The following is a 19,950-nucleotide window of genomic DNA, read 5'->3' on the forward strand; positions in this document are numbered from 1 at the left end:
CGTCAGAATTGCACTGATACATTATGGGGAATTGTACAGCTTGTCTGCCAATGCAATTCATTATTGTCTTGCCAATGCAATTCATTATTGTCCTAACCAAGCACCCAAGCTAACTGGTTCAAGTTGGCCAGCTTGCTAGCTAGCTACTTCCAGACATAAATGAGAGAACCTCACTCTGACCATTTTACTCGCCCTAGCAGAACGGGTTAGGCTGTTTACGAACACAAGAGATGTGCTAACTGGATAACAGTCGTTCAGGTTCTTGCTAGCTAACCAAATGACACCTGCATCTCTAGCTATGTATAGCCACCATAAACCGATATGAGGGGGGAAAGTAATTCACTCACCCACTCCTCCAATTACGTTACATGTCATCCTCCTAGCAGCTAGCTATCTAGCTAGCGTTAGGTTCTGTTTTTAGCTTGCTACATAAATAGATTTGCTAGCCTATTAGCCATGATATGACTGACTTGTGATCACTGCCCTTGCTAGTTTGATTGTATAGACATTGTAACGGCTGTCATATTCGTTCTCCTCCTCAGACGAGGAGGAGCATGGATCGAACCAACACGCAGCGAGGTATGTAGACATAATGATTTATTAAATGAAGACGAAACACGAAGAACACTTGAATAAACTACAAAACAACAAACGGCGTTAAACAGACCTGAACTTGTGGACATAAAAAAACAATGAACGCACAAACAAGAAAGAACGAACGAACAAACGAGACAGTACCGTGTGGTGTAACAAACACAGACACAGCAACAATCACCCACAAACAAACAGTGTGAACAACCTACCTTAATATGGTTCTCAATCAGAGGAAATGTCAAACACCTGCCCCTAATTGAGAACCATATCAGGCAACACATTGAACCCAACATAGAAACACATAACATATACTACCCACCCAGCTCACGTCCTGACCAACTAAACAAAGTTAAACAAAGGAAAATAAGGTCAGGAACGTGACAGACATTCCCAGCCTTAGTTACATTCGTCCGTTTTTGTCCAAAATATTTAGTAATTGAAACATTGAAGAAGTAATTGAAACGTCAAGAAATATTGAGTCAAATAGAGCCTATTTTTAAAACCTCTTATAAAGTTGGTTTTGTAGAATAAACTGGGAATTTGATATTTTGGACTGATATGATTGTCTGTTTGTTTCATATCTGCAAAGAACTTATAATACTGTCAGTTCCACTTTAAGAAGTGAGTCTTGTGCCTTAAAGAAAATTCACCCATTTTAAATATGTTATCATATTTGTGCATCTCTGAGCGATGTTCAAAACATTTTATGTTTTCATGTGTTTCTGAGCTATTCGTCATTTCAAAAATACAGCCGGTATGTGTCGCTGCACAGGGATTCTTGTTTATATCTAGAAATACACCGGCAACCTACATTTGATTGCATATTGATCTTAATATCACATGGACTAAAAAAAGCACAATTGCTTATTTTTTACATCCTAAATGCATCAAATCAATTTTTGTTAATTGGGTCTCGGCGTATTCATCATTTTATTATTAGCAAGTGCCATTGTTCGTGTTAAATCCTGAGATATTTACCATTCAGTATTATGTGCTTTTAAGGATGCACAGTTGTAGATACCTCAGGTCAGGAAATGTACATCTATTTTTCCTACTCCAAGGAGATTCCCTTACTGAAGAGAGCATTAGAAATACTACAGAGATTAGTGGGCTAGCAATCGTCTTTAATAGTAGACACCGATACTGCACATTGCTTGTCCTTATCTGTCCCACTTAGTTTTAAATGAAGTCGTTTTATGGCCCCAACAATTCAAATGGTGGATGCTGAGTTTATGATCTGATCTCCACTTTCTAGTCGTAATTCAGATAACCAAATAGGCATTATATACCCTGTCGCATCTCTTGATCTAAAACTGATCATGTTTTACATTAAGTAGTTTTTAGGAAGAAGGAAGAAGAAAACAAAGGAAGAAGAAAAGGATCATTATGTTGACCTTGTGCTATGTAGTCTATTTGGACGTAAGTGGCTGTACATATTATTTGCACTGTTTTATAGATTTTATATCCACTGGTCATCTCTACAGTTTAATGGGGTTTCAATTTATCTAGCCCTTTGCACTATGACCACTTTGGTAAATGTTCACTCTACAATGCTTTATTGTCACAGTCTTATACATTTGAAGTCATTTATTTTCAACATTAAATGGTAAATGTTCGATGTACAATGCTTTCTTGTCACAGTGTAATACATTTGAAGTCCTTTATTTTCAACATTAAACAGAGATTGCATTTGATTTAGATAAAGCTAAATCGTCTATTTGATATGCCATGATCTAAAAATGATGTGAAAACAGCGATAGGCTTTCAACTCTTAAGATTGTCAAACATATGTGACCCACCACATGGACTCGGTCCTATGTAGCCAAATTTGAAATTGTTTTTTACATTGGATAAAAGTAGAGACTCAGAGCTATAAAATGTTATATCATACACTGCAGTTGAGGAACAATGGGAAAGTCATTTTGCTTTGAATTGTAACCCCACTTTTGAGAAAATGGCCCTTGATATTTTTGGTGTATCTACTGGAGAGCTCTTCTTTGTCTAGAACCATTCAGCATCGTTCACACCCTGTTAAGCCTTAGCCCCACCCCTTTCTTTAAGGATTCACATGAGAGTCCATGTGCTCAGCAGAGTGTGTAGTGTAGTAAACAACCAAAGATTTCAAGACTAAAAGTGGTAAAAGTAGTAGCCTACAATAACGAAAAACTCCAGGTAAAAATACACTTTATCAAGTCTTTGGCCTATATCATAATCTGACTTTGGTGCAGGTCATGTTCTTCTTCACATTACTGTCTCTGGTAAACACACATTATATTTAATAAAATCTCAGTTTGTTTGTCACATGCACAGGATACAGAAGGTGTAAACAGCACAGTGAAATGGTTATTTGCATATTTGCACAGTAGCAATATCAAAAACAATTTGTCCAGATAATTGTTAGATGATGCTTACCTAGACACACTTGTTTAAATTGATGGGTCATGTGAAAGAAATGCTTTAACCACCCCCCAGCCACATATAGATAAGTGGTTGGGTCACTATTGTCTAGACATGTACACATGTTCATGAAATACAAAAGATGGCCATAATCACCCCCATACACCTGGCTAACTTGATGGGTCTTGTAATCATCTGGCAAAGTGGAGTCTTTTGTTTAGACATCTAGGCTAGCTAGCTAAACAATGAACCGGATTAATCTAAACTCATACTACTACCAATACAAACTGATTGTTATAGCTGTAGTATGAATATGCAGGTAGCTAAAGCTAACCAACTATGTTCAATGTTAGCTAGCTAGCTAACATTGGGCTATAACTATCAACGCAAATGGCTTTCTGATTTGAAAAATATTACTACACAGATAGGTTCAATGTTCGCTAGCTAGCTAATAGTACGCTTTAACTTGCAATAAAAACAACTTTCTGACAAAATTAGAAACGTATAATATCTGAAAATGTAGCTAGACTCTTACCCGTATACATGGATGAACGCATCACTGCCGACTGGAACCATTTAACTTAGTTTTGTAGCTACAGTACATCTTGTTTGGCCAGCACTTTGTAAAGTCACTCCGGTTCACACTGACCGTGGCGTGTGCAGAAAATAGCCCATCATAACTTTTTCCAACTGATCGGTCCATAGCGCCTGTTAAATTCAGGGCATAAATTTTGTTGAGAAAAGTAGCAAAACTTTTGTAGTTCTCGATGGCTAATGTTATATCTTTCAAAAAATATGCAGTAGAAAGGATTATCAACACATACTGAGCAGCTCACGTTATAGACAGAAGCATCCTACAGGCAGACCAATCCAAACTCATCTCCCGGCATCTCCAGCCCATCCACAATCTCAGCAAATCATGGCTAGCAGGAATGTTCCTGTCTTTTTCCATGGCTAAACCAACTAGGCTCGTAATTTAACCATTTTATTCGTATTTACAGATGGAATACCAGTTTGTTGTTCAGGCACATGAAAGTTTACATGTTCCAGAAGGCATTTATGTTAAAAAAAAAAGCATTTTGATTAAACTTTTTTTTTATTAAAATGCCTCTCCTGTGAAGTAGTGACGTGCAACATACACCTAGCTTCCTGAAATGGGTCACATAAACTCTTTTGTAGAAAATGTTTGGTTATGAACATTGAAATGTGCCACAATTGTGAAATGTTAACTCAAATCAATTGCATTTGAATCCAGTTGTTATTTGCTTTTTCTTCCCCCAATATGCTAAATGTTTTGCCACCATTTTGACTAGAGATCTAGTTTGGACAGTTATTTTATGTTTATGATAGAAATACTGCAGCTGGTTCTGTGAGCATATTGTCAACTGAAAATGAACTTTTTCAAGACACAATTTGATATGATGTTGTTATTGTGTTGTTACTAAAAAGCATCACGCATTTTTCTGTGAGAATTCACTCTTGAAGTGTATTCAACTGACAAGATATTTAGGTTAGAAGGGAATAGCCAATAAGGTAATCAGTTTCACATTTTCAAGTATATTTACCCTATAATGATTAGGTTTCCAAGAACTAATGCTCTCACTGTCATTGGTCTAATTCGTAGAATAATCTTAATTTACATCCTGGCTGAGATTTGTAGACAAGGCAAAGTGGTAAGAAATCAATCAAATTGAGTTTTGGCTAAATGTTTGTAGTAGATTGGCTTTAAGTATTTTAGAAAATAGTAAGAGCACTCAGTTGATATCTCATTCATTTGACATGTATGATGCAAATTTTATAATTTGTCAGATTTTGAATAAGGGATTCAATGGGTCGAGTTAAACACATTTTTGTAATTAACTTTAACTTTTTTTTTATGCCCAAGTAGAACTTGTAACAGTGAGTCAATATGATTACCATCTCCATTTGTAAAAAGTTGGTGATTATTTCTATAAAAAAGGGGGATTTTAAGCAGAATGTGTAATGTCTGACATGTTACTGAGTTAGATAATACTTTACCAACAGACATTTGTACTGCAGTTGAGGATTGTGAGTCATAGCACTCTCTGTCATTTCCCCCCCTATCTACTCCCAAACCTCATCTTGTGCTCTTGTGTGAGATCATTGTTCTCTTGAGAGCTTTGTACTGTAGGAAGGACTGAGGATGTTGATGAGTACTGTAGGAAGGACTGAGGATGTTGATGAGTACTGTAGTAGGGACTGAGGAAGTTGGTGCTGGTTTGTGTCAGGTGTGCATCGTGTAGCTGTGAAGAGTCCTCTCTGCTTTATATGATGCAGAGCAAATTTAGTTTTTGTTCTTGGGGAATTTGAGTTAGACGACAAAATAATTCTGAAAGGATTTCGATTTTGAGGTTTTCCCCAACAAAATATATCTATTTTAGTGTCAAAAACGTAATGATAAGGTTGACCAAATTATATTGATAAATATCCACAACATATATTGTTTCGTTACCTGTTCTTTTCCCATTTTGTTTTTGAAATTGTATTGAAAAATGATGTTTATTTTATTTTGTCCTTTGTTTTGTCTTAGTTTTGCTTTATTTTTGCACTGGAACTTTCGTATCATTTGTACAGCATGTACTGTATACCCAACCGGTGAAATGAATTAGTAACACTAATTGAGGTGTTATTATGTAAAAATACTGTTGAACAATAAAATTTGTAGTATACAATTACTGTGTAGTTCAGTGGTTATTTCAATAACATCTAAGTAATATCAACATTTGATTTCCACATGCTAACAGTATTCCATATCTGGAGCAGTCACAGTGTTTGGGCCATAGAAATAAAGCAGTGTTCTATATCCATGGTTTGGGCAGCTCTCTGGCTAGTGGCTGGTCTGTATTTGCAGGTTAGAGTTTAGTTCGCTGGTAAACTGTGGAGTCAGCCATGTCAGATGGAAGGGAGGTAACCTGAGACGAGACCTAGCTCACTTCCTCAACTTATTCCCTCCTCAGGCTCAGTCAGACGCTGCTACGGTGGAGCCGGTGGCTCTCAGTCCCAGCCACTGCCATGGCCACCTCCCCACACCTAACAGTCCCTCTGACACCCCCAAAACCCCCACAAACCACCCCCCTCCCTCCTGGAGCCAAACCCATTTGTCGATGACAGTTGAGTAGTGCTCAGAGAAGGACCCTAGAGAAGGGAAAAGAGAGTGTAAGGGGGAGGAGCAGAGAGCGTGGTCCGTCCGTCTGTCTGTTTCTGCCTGTCTCACACGGTACAGTCATCACCCATTGGACTAGTAGCTACAAAGTGGTTCACTGGTAAGGTCTCTCTGCATGGTGTGGGACTTTTTATTTCCCCCAGAGGAACCATTAGTTGTGTGGTCAAGGGGTCAGATGTTAGTACAGCTTGTGTCACGGGATCTTTACTCAAAATATGCTCTGGTTTGTGTTCACCTGTTGACTATACATAAAGCTGTGAAGCTATCTGTCTCTAACCAACATCAAATGGAAATCTTAACCTAGTAGTCATGTCAACTTTGAATGACTTGACAGCTTGTCTTAGTGATCAAACAGTACAACATGACAGCAAATCACAAAGTTGTGTCGTGAAAAATCTGTTGCGTTCACTGGGATTTAACTGTGGAACTGGAAACGTGTGTCAATTATATAGTGTGCAGCGGGTGAGGCAGCTTCCCACTGGGCGCATCACGTCATTTCAACATGGATAATTGGGTAATATTTGGTTGAGATGTTGATCAAGGAGAATACAATCTATATTTTGTAACTCAAAAAGGCAGCCAAAAATGTGTTGAATTTCCATTGTGTAATCTATGCTTTCAAACATCGAAACGCACAACCAAATTCCAATGGAAAAACAATGTCAGATTTTTGGTTTAGTTGTCACCAAAATGTCTATCACTGCGCTTTCAACCAATTAAAAGCACAATTCAAATGGGAATGCAATGTCAGATATTTTGTTTATTTATACAACAGATTTCGTTATCACTGTACTTCATCTAATAGCAGAACCAAATTACCTGGACTGCAGTTGAGATTACATTAAAAGTACATGGTGCAAGTGATCAATGCCCTTAGAGATTCTGCACAGATTATTACAGCAATTTTGACGATCTCCACAGACCTGTGACCTTTGCATGCTGTCTTGAATAAGCACGCTTTCTATGATTACATACAGTAAGAAGATATTTATAGTTAAAGTAACCTCAAAATGTGGCCATGGATGTGTTACTCATTTTAAAGTTGAATGTTAGCCTTAACTTTAGGCTATTTACTGTAGGCTGCTACAAAATTAATATATTGTGTTTGGTTGACATTGCAACCAAATATCAACATTTAAAGGAGATCTACTGCTTGGATAGTTCCATCTGAGCCACTGACTTAATCCTCTTCTTTAACTTTTATTTTTGGTTGAGTTGGAGATGCGAATCCGACATATGATTTATTAACTTGTCGACAAGTCATTAGGTTTTTTATTGTGTTTCAAAAGTGATTTTGAATTGTGTTTGGTAGTCAACGAATATCAACATTTGAAGGACATTTATCTTCTGCTTGGATAGTTCCATCTGTACCACTGATTTAGGGCTCTATTAAATCAGATCCACTTTAGCCAACATCCACAAAGCTGTTGTTTTGGCAGAGTCAGGGGTGAAACTGCGTTAGAGCTGTCAAATCCAAAAGTGAGTGTTGGCATTATACCTAAATCAGACATTGGCTGCAGAGAGTCACAGAAATCAGAAGTTTAACAGAAGTTTAACACTAGAATGTGAGATGTAATCTACACCTCAATTAAACTGATAGAAATTATCATTATTTAGTTTAAGGATTTTTCAATTTGAGCATAATTATTATTATATATATATTTTTTTTAATATAGCCGACATTTTCCCACTCTGAACGGGGCGGGTCTGGCTTCATGACAATGATTGCAAGAGCAGCTGCTCACCGATTTGATGGCTCCAACACAGTTCCACCGCCGACTCCACCAAAACATCTGCTTGATCTGATTAAATCTAGGCCTTAGTCTGGCTTTAATTCCAGTTTGTCTACAAATTAGTAATTGATATGTTGGATTCACGTCTCGATCTTAACGACAAATCTAAGTTGAAGTTGCACTATACAGAAATCACTACCATTTCCTGTTTGCTACCATTCTAATAGTTTGCCCAATTTCCGTTTATGTGACAAAATAAGCTAGTATAGTGTAGAGAATCATTGTACCATCTAAACCGCTGTGAAATATATTTTCCATAACAAAACCAAAAGTAGAAGATCCAAAAAACAAACCTTAAGAATGGGAGGCATAGAAATAGGTCACATAGAACAGATCTACTGCTTCTTAGACTTGCTTTCAATGACAATGACACATGATCTACAGTGCATTTGGAAGGTATTGTTAAGTTACAGCTTTATTCTACAATTGATTAAAAAAATTCAATCCTCATCAATCAACACACAATACCCCATAATGAAAAAGCAAAAAAAACAGGTTTATTGACATTTTGCACATTTAAAAAAAAAAAAGAGAGAAATTACTTATTTGCATAAGTATTCAGACCCTTTGTTATGAGGCTCGAAGTTTAGCTCAGGTGCATCCTGTTTCCATGAATCATCCTTGAGATGTTTCTACAACTTGATTGGAGTCCACCTGTGGTAAATTCAATTAATTGGACATGATTTGGAAAGACACACACCTGTCTATATAAGGTCCCACAGTTGACAGTGCATGTCAGAGCAAAAACCAATCTATGAGGTCGAAGGAATTGTCCGTAGAGCTCCAAGACAGGATTGTGTCGAGGCACAGATCTGGGTAAGGGCACCAAAAATTGTCTGCAGTTAAGCCTCCATCACTCTTAAATGGAAGAAGTTTGGAACCACGAAGACTCTTCCTAGAGCTGGCCGCCCGGTCAAACTGAGCAATCAGGGGAGAAGGGCCTTGGTCAGGGAGGTAATCAAGAACCTGATGGTCACTCTGACAGAGCTCTAGAGTTCCTCTGTGGAGATGGGAGAAACTTCCAGAAGGACAAACATCGCTGCAGCACTCCAAAAAGTATGCCTTTATGGTAGAGTGGCCAGACGGAAGCCACTCCTCAGTAAAAGGCACATGACAGCCTGCTTAGAGTTTGCTAAAAGGCACCTAAAGGACTCTCAGACCATGAGAAACAAGATTCTCTGGTCTGATGAAACCAAGATGGATCTCTTTGGCCTGAATGCCAAGTGTCATGTCTGGAGGAAACCTGCCACCATTCCTACTGTAAAGCATGGTGATGGTGCTGTGGGGATGTTTTTCAGCAGCAGGGACTGGGTCGACTAGTCAGGATTGAGCAAAAGATGAACGGAGGAAAGTACAGAGAGATCCTTGATGAAAACCTGATCCAGAGTGCTCAAGACCTCAGACTGGGCCAAAGGTTCACCTTCCAACAGGACAGCGACCCTAAGTACACAGCCAAGACAACAGTCTCTGAATGTCATTGAGTTGCCCAGCCAGAGACAAACTGGAATTAAAGCCAGACTATGTCAGTGGCACAGATGGAACTATCCAAGCAGAAGATACATCTTCAAATGTTGATATTTGCTTGTGTTGACAACCAAACACAATTCCATATCACTAAATATCATTCAATTTGAAATCAACCAGAGCTTGAACCCCTGGGCCTTTATTAGAGTCCACAAATGTTGTCTATTTTTAGTTGAATCCTGGGGTGAATTGAAACAATAGCTGTTGATGACTTTACAAATGCTATATAGTCCTAAATAGCCTCATTGATGATATTTGACTGTTAAAGTTTGGTTCCATTTCATTTGCACTGTTAAACCTTCCATTTCTAATGACTTTGATAGCAGCAGTGATTTAGTTGAGATTTCTCTGCAAAAATTCTAACAATTAATAATAGTCAGTAACAACTATTATAGCTAAGCAGGGCTGGGCTTGGTTACAAGCCTGGATGGGAAACCAAAGGTATACTGTAGATAGACCAATTCTCCAGTAGGAGGTGTTGCCCAGACATTTTTTTTCTGATAGTGGAAATTATGTTGAAGATCTGACATTGCTTTCAAGGTACAAATTCAAAGTATTTTATACAAGGTTAGAAATGTGGTTACCCTGATGACATTGACATTTCACCCTGAAAACAACAGTGACTTTCTTCAAATCCAATGTATTTTCCACATCACAATACATTGACAAAACCAGTTTGTGCCCAGTGGGTTGGCATTCCAGGGTGGTGGTGTGGGTGATGGAAGGGACATTTGGCCAGGCCAAACATGCTTCAGCAATGCACTTTGCAAACTGAAAGCTCTGATTGTTCCCCAGGGATCCTGTGGTTCTCACTCTAAATCAGTCCCTGTGTAGACAATTCCAAGACCTATTGACTTGTGTAATGGCTTGATGATTAGAACACAGTCAACAAATATTCAATTATATTCCACAATTGTTTAGCAGACACTCATATCCAGAGCAACTTAAGTCGTGAGTGCATATATTTTCATACTTGTCCTCCATGGGAATCTAACCCACAACCCTGGCATTGCAAGTGCCATGCTCTACCAAGTGAGGCACAAAGGACAATATCAGCTATAGCAGTTGGTCAACGGGACAACATTAACAACAATAATCAAAGGTCAAAATAACCATACATATAACAATAATATATATATACATATAACAATAATTTATATACATATAACAACATTGTGCAGGTTGGTTGGTCTGTCAGACACTGTCCCTCATCTTTTGGCAGTCAGCAATGTAGTGCGCTGCCAACCCACAGCTCTCTGCGTCCTCCCCCAACAGGGCGGGTAGCCTATTCTCATCAGAGAGGTCTTTGAAAACCTTGAATAAGGGTTTCAAATTTGGGGAAATGACACTCTCTAATTGTTTTATGTTTTTGACATTTTGTCAGGAAATTCCTCTAAATAACTACCGGAACAGGATCCTTCCTGGTACATGAGCTCCTGCTGGACAGTAGCTGCCTGTGGTATCATTACTGAGTTGTGTTGTGATGGTTGGGATGGAATGTACTCCAGGACTGGACATTGATATGAGTCTGTATTAAAGATCCAGCTGCAGTACAATCAGAAAGCTCCTAGAGGAGGCAGACGACTGTTGAAGACAGATAAAGCAAACTAAAGGAATGCTACATTCAAGGAACATGCTGTGCTAGACCTTCACAATGTTCTATATGTGATGAGAAAGTGGCTGAATGTTAATGGTACTGTATAAAGCTTAAATAAGACCTTAGCAAAGAGAAGGCCATTTCATGTACCTGTAGTTTCAGAGGGCATGCATGTCTATTGAGACAGTACTTGTTTACGTGATGCCTCTAAACACTCCAAAGCTGTCCAATGCCCTGCCTCTCCTGGTAATGTGTAGAGGAAAAGGCCTCTACATTCATGTTCCCTCCTTTACCTTTGCCTCTCAAAAATATGGCATTGTTGTTTCTTATGACGACGACTGCCGGACAGAGGAGATGGAATGTCTTTAGATCCTTTGTTTAATAAGAGGACAAGGCGAGGGGAGCAAGCGAAGGGACGACTAGTGTGAATATGCGAATTAAGCCCACTATGGATTTGGGACAGCACTTTGTCTCCAGTGGACATTCCAGACCAGGAGGAGGGAAGATTTATCTTACTCCATGTGTTTCTAAATCCAACTCACAGAAGGCTAAACAAATTTAGACTGTGACTTAGCTCAGGTTTCCTCTCGTCCTGATGCTCCTTTCTAGCTAGTAGCTAAATCCCTCCAGTCTTCCAGTCCTCCAGGTCCAGGGCATTGATAGGTGGTGGAGGCCCAGTCACCGGATCTCATGCAGGGCACACTGTGAATACCATGCTGGTCTGGGTGAAAGCAGTGTCATATGGAAAGGTTTACATGTCTGAAACAAGCCCACTTGTTAGATGTCACATATCTAATATGTTGAAGAGATGAATCATCAGATCACCTGACTGGGTGTTCAGAAGAAGGTATCTCCCTGACGACCGGACGGGTTTCCCTCCTGAAGACAATCCTATCATGAGATCCAGTCTGTCTGTCGTTAAATGGAGCCTCTGCTTTAAGGGTCATGTGCCACTCACACTAACAACCCCATCTCTCTGGAGTGTTGGGGTTACCTCATACACATGTCCATTTTCCTCCCAACTCTGTGACATGGTGGATGCTTTTCTTGTTAGCCTATCTGCTTGCCCTGGTCAAATTTGATCTCGTACAATCAGTAAATGTCTCAGTGCTTGGCCAGGAAGAAGAAGAAGTGTGTTTAGTGTTTTTTGTGTGATCCTGTCCTCCTCTTAGCAGTGTGATGTGTTGTTGTATTCCTGTGAAGCATTTAGGAGTGTCATGTTGCTACTCTGATGGAGTGTTGAACCTTCCCCTAATGCTGTTGTGTTGTGTGGGCAGGGGAGTTTGAGATGCTGGCCAACACTGACGCATCTCCTGGCAGACACTGATGCATCTCCTGGCAGACACTGACGCATCTCCTGGCAAACACTGATGCATCTCCAGATAGATACAGTTATATGAAATCCCATCAAATAGAATGGTTTTCTGTCTTTGGAACTTATTCTGATGAAGACCAGAATAAACTATTGCATGGATTGTGTCTGTATTCCACAGGAATAACCTACAGTACCATATTTCTGAGTTGGTTCAGTCAACAGCACATGATTTACATTGTTGTAGAGTCTTGGCCCCAAGCTGAGCTCCCTCTGTGGGCCAATGGGATCCCCTTTCTGTATAAATAGACAGAGGCTCATGCCAGTATCCATCAGCACGGTGATTGTGGGAGATTAAAGGAGATGAACAGTGCCTTTCTGAGTCAAACAACATGATCCTTCAGATGGATAGATTATTATGTAACATTTACACACCATGATGATCACTCAGTCGTTGGCTTTTGACACAACACACACACAGGCAGTTAAACTTGGTGTCACATTAAGACAGGACCTCAAGGTGCAGTGTCCTTGGATGTTTCATTTGTAAGGTCACATAGGGGGTGTTTTTATACTGAACAAAAATATAAATGCAACATGCAACAATTTCAAAGATTTTACTGAGTTACAGTTCATATAAGGAAATCAGTCAATTGAAATACATTCATTAGGCCCTAATCTATGTATTTCACATTACTGGGTAGGGACGCAGCCATGGGTTGGCCAGAGAGGGCATAAGTCCACCCATTTGGGAGCCAGGCCCAGCCAATCAAAATGAGTCTATCCCCACAAAAGGGTTTTATTAGAAACAGAAGTACCCCCCCTCTCGCCATCTGAAGATCCCGCAGGTGAAGAAGCTGGATGTGGAGGTCCTGGGCTGGTGTGTTCTGTGGTTGTGAGGCTGGTACTGCCAAATTCTCTAAAACAACTTATGTCAATTCTTTGGGAACAGCTCTGGTAGACATTCCTGCAGTCAGCAGGGAACATTTCAGAGATCTTTTATTTCAGTTCATGAAACCAGCACTTTACATGTTGCATTTATGTTTTTGTGTGTAATGGCAATGGCTTTTTTGCACAGCTCCTCCTGAGAAACCCTCAGAGAGTGGGGTCACGGCATGGGATTAGCCATTATTGAGAGCGACCCTGGGGCAATTGGGGTTAAGTGCCTTACTCAAGGGCAAATCGACAGATTTTTTAAATCTAGTCAACTCAGGGATTCAAACCAGCAGCCTTTTTGGTTACTGGCCCAACACTCCTAGCCACTAGGCTACTTACCACACACATAGTGTAGAGAAGTGTACATCTTTAGTTGGTCTGGCGAAAGATTGAATGGTATTAGCTTTAAGACCTATGGTGTATACAATGAAATAATGATATGGGTGTATAACAGGTATGAGCATCTGCAGCTCATGCTCATTCTCCCTTCCCTCTGTATAGAAATCAGCAGCTATTGGACACAGTGACACTCCCCCTGGAAAGGCCTGAAACATGGCACAGTAGGTTGAAAGGACATGAATGACTAGAATTAAACATTTTCAATGAAAACCAGTACATCATTTTCCGTAAGATATTGAGACATTGGAATGACATGGGGACAACTGTGTGAATGCACACCGTCTTGGGGTCTGTGTGTGTGTGTGTCTGTGTCTGTGCAGCATCCAGAAGAAGACCAGCACCATGTCCCTGACCATCTCCAGCTCCTCCAAAGCAATCTCCTCATCCTCTTCCTCCACTGTGATCCAGCAGCAGAGACACTCCAGCCTGGTGCAGCCCCTCTGCATCAGCCCCCAGAGGGTACCTGACACACACACACACTCCACATACTCACCAAGCTCGTCACACCTCTATAACACACACGATATACACACTCAACAGCTTTAACTGCTCCTGATCAATATTGATGATGTCATGTACCCACAGACAGCATATTGACAGTGCTACTTTGTATTTTGGTATCTACTGATTGTTGTTCCATCTTGTTTCTAGACACAGAGTCCATCCTACCCCAGACAGTATTCAGGAGGTGGTGGCGTCGCCCCAACTTTTGTCGAGGTAAAAAAAATACAGGATACATCTTTACCCCCATCTGGTGACTGAATATGGAACTGAAGGTTTAGGTTGGGTTGGCACTATATACATTTCATGAAGGATCCTTCCTCCTTATATCAGTGTGTCCAGTGGCCTGATCCTTGATGTTTCAAATGGATTTACACCTACTCTAGTTCCTTATGACGTCCTAGGCAGTTATCTGAATATGACATAGCTTTTCAGTCAAAAGATGACAAAGACCATTGTCTTACAGTTTTTCTCAATTGCTAAAACACAATTTCTGAAACCTTGCTCCATTTCCTGAAAACATTAAACACAAAACCTTATCTTCAAGCACTATTTACATAACCTCTGACTCCTCTCGCAAAATGAAACATTCGCCTCAAAACAGTTTTACCTCTGTTCAAAATCAAACATTGCTCTCAAATCATAAACAAAGTGATCAAAATGATATACACTCTCAAGCAGTCAGTAAACAACACACCGAAAAATAGAAAACACATTGTTCAAAACATACAATTCTCAGCGAGAAGTACATTTTTAATCTAAAAAAATATTCAAATTTTTTCATCATTGTCTTTTGATGAACGAAAACATGCTCAAAATTGATCAGAAATTACTACTCTGCTTTGCTCTTTGCAATTTTGTTTTTTGTTCTTCCTTCTCCTTCTACCCCTATTTTTACAGTACTGTACCCTGCATCTCACAAACTTGTCCTTTGTCTCTGTGATACGGTAATTCTTGTTCTTTGTTGATATGAACCTGCAACCAGTCAATCTATTGAGCAGTCAGTACTGTTACTAAATGGAAAGCACAATGTTCAGGGCCATACAATTTGTCCATTGTACAGTATACAGCCTACAATGTACTGTACTACAGTATACAGCCTACAATACACTGTACTACAGTATACAGCCTACAATGCACTGTACTACAGTATACAGCCTACAATGCACTGTACTACACTATACAGCCTACAATGCACTGTACTACAGTATACAGCCTACAATGCACTGTACTACAGTATACAGCCTACAATGCACTGTACTACAGTATACAGCCTACAATGCACTGTACTACAGTATACAGCCTACAATGCACTGTACTACAGTATACAGCCTACAATGCACTGTACTACAGTATACAGCCTACAATGCACTGTACTACAGTATACAGCCTACAATGCACTGTACTACAGTATACAGCCTACAATGCACTGTACTACAGTATACAGCCTACAATGCACTGTACTACAGTATACAGCCTACAATGCACTGTACTACAGTATACAGCCTACAATGCACTGTACTACAGTATACAGCCTACAATGCACTGTACTACAGTATACAGCCTACAATACACTGTACTACAGTATACAGCCTACAATGCACTGTACTACAGTATACAGCCTACAATACACTGTACTACAGTATACAGCCTACAATGCACTGTACTACAGTATACAGCCTACAATGCACTGTACTACAGTATACAGCCTACAATGCACTGTACTACAGTATACAGCCTACAATACACTGTACTACAGTATACAGCCTACAATACACTGTACTACAGTATACAGCCTACAATGCACTGTACTACAGTATACAGCCTACAATACACTGTACTACAGTATACAGCCTACAATGCACTGTACTACAGTATACAGCCTACAATGCACTGTACTACAGTATACAGCCTACAATGCACTGTACTACAGTATACAGCCTACAATACACTGTACTACAGTATACAGCCTACAATGCACTGCACTACAGTATACAGCCTACAATACACTGTACTACAGTATACAGCCTACAATGCACTGTACTACAGTATACAGCCTACAATACACTGTACTACAGTATACAGCCTACAATGCACTGTACTACAGTATACAGCCTACAATGCACTGTACTACAGTATACAGCCTACAATACACTGTACTACAGTATACAGCCTACAATGCACTGTACTACAGTATACAGCCTACAATACACTGTACTACAGTATACAGCCTACAATGCACTGTACTACAGTATACAGCCTACAATGCACTGTACTACAGTATACAGCCTACAATGCACTGTACTACAGTATACAGCCTACAATGCACTGTACTACAGTATACAGCCTACAATGCACTGTACTACAGTATACAGCCTACAATGCACTGTACTACAGTATACAATACTAAAGGGGACAAAAATCTAAGGAGTAAACATGTGATCAATGTGCGTCTTCTTGTCTTTGGGCTGGGTCAGGCCAGAGCACTTCTTCTTGTCTTTGGGCTGGGTCAGGCCAGAGCACTTCTTCTTGTCTTTGGGCTGGGTCAGGCCAGAGCACTTCTTCTTGTCTTTGGGCTGGGTCAGGCCAGAGCACTTCTTCTTGTCTTTGGGCTGGGTCAGGCCAGAGCACTTCCTCGACATCACAAGCAATATTGTCCCTCCTGAGGCAACGGGGGAAGAAGCCTCATGTGTGCCGTATCCAGCCCTGACATGATTCCTCACCTATATCACCACAGGCTAAATCCATGGCTTGCAGCAGATTTACTCTGGTGTAGGGTTGCCTATCATACACTTTCCATCTCCAAGAGGAGAAAAACTCCTCAATCGGATTCAGGAAAGGCGAGTATGGAGGGAGGTACAAGTTCATAAACTGCCCATTGATGTTAAACCATTCCCTTACCTGAGCAGCTCGGTGGAAACTGACATTGTCCCACACTATCACATAGGTGGGAATGGGATTCTCATTTAGCTCTTGACCCTGCTGCTCTTGAACCTGCTGCTCAAATAATATATCTCTTAGATTGGCAATAAATCTTAGAAGGTGCTGGGTGTTATATGGCCCGAGTGTAACATGGTGATGTAGAACACCATGGTTGCTGATAGCAGCACAGATTGTGACATTGCCACCTCGTTGACCAGGGACTTCAACAATGGCCCGCTGTCCAATCATGTTTCGGCCTCTCCTTCTCCTCTTTGTTAGATTGAAGCCTGCTTCATCGACAAAGATGAACTCATGGGGTCTGTCCAAGGATTCCAAGTCAAATATTGTCTGTGTAGAAATACAATATACTGTATGTAGGATTTTGTAAGTCGTACAGAGACAGTGCTATACTGTAGAGTACAATTAGGCTTCTGATTCACATACATTGTATGTACTGAAGAGTAATGTCATTCACATAGTATGTGTTAGTACTGTAGACAATCTGGATTACAGTAAATGTTTCTGAATGTACACTTACTTGCACATACTGAGCTCGCAGTTCTTTCACCCTTGGTGAGCTGCGCTCAAAAGGTACTCTGTATACTTGTTTCATTCGCATCCTGTTACGATGGAGGACACGGTCAATTGTGGAAATGCTCACACTGTCGATTCCCTGGAAGTGTGTGTTGTCTTGTATCACTCGTTCCTGGATTTCTCTGAGTCGTATTGCATTATCTTGAAGGACCATGCCAACTATAACGGCCTCTTGCTCCCGAGTGAATATAGCTGTCCTGCCACCTGCATGTGGCAGCCTTGCAATTCTACAAAAAGTAGTTGTGCAGTTACAAAACATATTCATGCAGTACAATACATACAGTGATTAACTTTACAAATGTCTATTGAAACAGCTGCATATAGTGTAGTACAGTAAATTTGCAATTACAAAAATACAGTAGTATACTGTACCTGTTCTCTTCTCTGAATGTCCTTACTATGGTGGACACAGAAAATCGGCTCAAATTGGGTTGCACTCTAAGTCCTGCTTCCCTCATTGTCAGTCCATGGACAAGAACATGGTCTATAACTGTTGCATGAATTTCATCAGATATTTCCACTCTTTGTCTTCCTCCTCTTCCTCTTTCTTGCCTTCCTCCTCCTCCTCGTCGCCCACCTCGCATACGCACTCGTCCTCGTCCTCTCACATTGTTTCTTCTATCCATTCTCAGACTTTCTCCTTCCCACCTTCAACAACCTGTTGGCTCTCTGAACTGGCTTATATTGGTTGTAGCATCATTTGAAACAGGTTAAATCGATTTTTAGTGGTTGTGTTCAATCAATGACATGTGTTCTCTATTTGTATTTGATTGTTGCCACATGTGTTTACCAGTATGGATGACATGTGCATTAGAGTGCAGAATGTGTTTTGAGAATGTGTTTAGAGTTTTGCTGAAAAGTCTAAGTGAGATCTGCAAATTGTGTTTTACCATGTGAAATGGTTTAAGGTATTGACAACAGACTGCATAATTAGCTAAATGAGTCCAGGCAACTGAGAACTTTGTTCAGCCAATGGGTTTTAGTGTTTTAGCAATTGAGAAAAACTGTAATTGCTGTCAGAGGTCAAAAGAATTGTCAAAAGCATTCTTCTTGTCAGTTTGTTAACTATTGTTCCCTAAACAGCTACGAAAAAGTATGAAAATGTATGCACTCACTACTGTAAGTCTGGATAAGAGCGTCTATTAAATGACTAACAGCTGGGTACCCACTGTATGAGCCTAGGGCTGAGGTGAGGAGACTGGTTAAGATAGGAGGAGCTTGGTGGTGATAGTATGTGTGTGTCAACAGCCATTAGCTTTGATCCACTTCTCTCCTGTGTCCAGCGTCTCCATGACATCAGCACGGTCAAGGGTCAGCTGGTGGTTCTAGAGTGCCGTATTCGTGGAACGCCACCACTGCAGGTTCTGTGGTACCGTGAGAACGAGCAGATAGTGGACTCAGCTGACTTCCACATCCTCAGAAAGAGTAAGTAGCAGTAGATCACGGTGGGAAACAGACCAAGAATGACCTTTCAGACACTAAGTAGAAATGCTCTTAACGTTCTCCTCCTTTTTCAGAGGCTACTTCTGCATCAGTGCCAGGTGAGTTGGAAAACATACCCAAGGCCCACTGTTGGCTATTGAAGGACACATTTACCCCTGTTTACCACTATAAGATGACCAATCAAACCTGATACATTGGTGCTGGTATGTCCTCCTCTCCTACCTCTACAGAGGAGCTGTGGACCCTTGTCATCCCCGAGGCCTTCCCAGAGGACTCTTGGGTTGTTCAAATGTATAGCTGGGAATCAGTTGGGAACAGTATCATGTGACGCCATACTGGAGGTGTACCTAGGTGAGCAGAGACTAGCTTCAGAACTGGTCAGACACACGAGACTACTGTTGTGCTTCTGCACAGCTTTCTTCATCCACTGTAAACTACATACAATCCTGAAATACATTCTGACAATGTGACCACGTCTGTGTCCAGACCTAGAAGAGCAGAAGGAGAAAGAGACTCCCATGGATAAGCAGTCCTTAGAGTCTACCAGGCTGGAACCTTATGACTTTCCCTCTATACTTCATGACATAGCAGGGATTCCTCCTCCAGAGTGGCCCGAGAGCCCAGTCTGTGAGATTGGTCACCCACTTGAAGAACAGTGAGTTCAACTCTTCTAACATCCTGCAAAAACCCTCAAATTGAAAGATGAATGTCCAGTATGCTGTTCTGTGAGACAGTATTTTTTTTATCAAAATAC

At 40.4% G+C, this 19,950-nt stretch overlaps 1 protein-coding gene across 3 annotated transcripts in view; it reads left to right on the top strand.

Annotated features, from left to right (window-relative positions):
- LOC129827615 (mitogen-activated protein kinase kinase kinase kinase 4-like) overlaps positions 1-5,687 on the top strand; it is a 131,846-nt gene extending 126,159 nt beyond the window's left edge. For 2 of the 3 annotated variants that reach the window (XM_055888609.1, XM_055888612.1), the window contains exon 33: positions 1,929-5,687. In XM_055888609.1, the coding sequence (XP_055744584.1) occupies positions 1,929-1,938 (10 nt within the window). In that variant the 3' untranslated portion in view covers positions 1,939-5,687. The remainder of the gene's footprint in view (positions 1-1,928) is intronic. The other variant, XM_055888610.1, reaches the window with a different exon arrangement.
- The last annotated feature ends 14,263 nt before the right edge of the window (positions 5,688-19,950 follow it).

This window comes from Salvelinus fontinalis, chromosome 29 (genome assembly GCF_029448725.1).
Source record: "Salvelinus fontinalis isolate EN_2023a chromosome 29, ASM2944872v1, whole genome shotgun sequence".
Taxonomy (NCBI): domain Eukaryota; kingdom Metazoa; phylum Chordata; class Actinopteri; order Salmoniformes; family Salmonidae; genus Salvelinus; species Salvelinus fontinalis.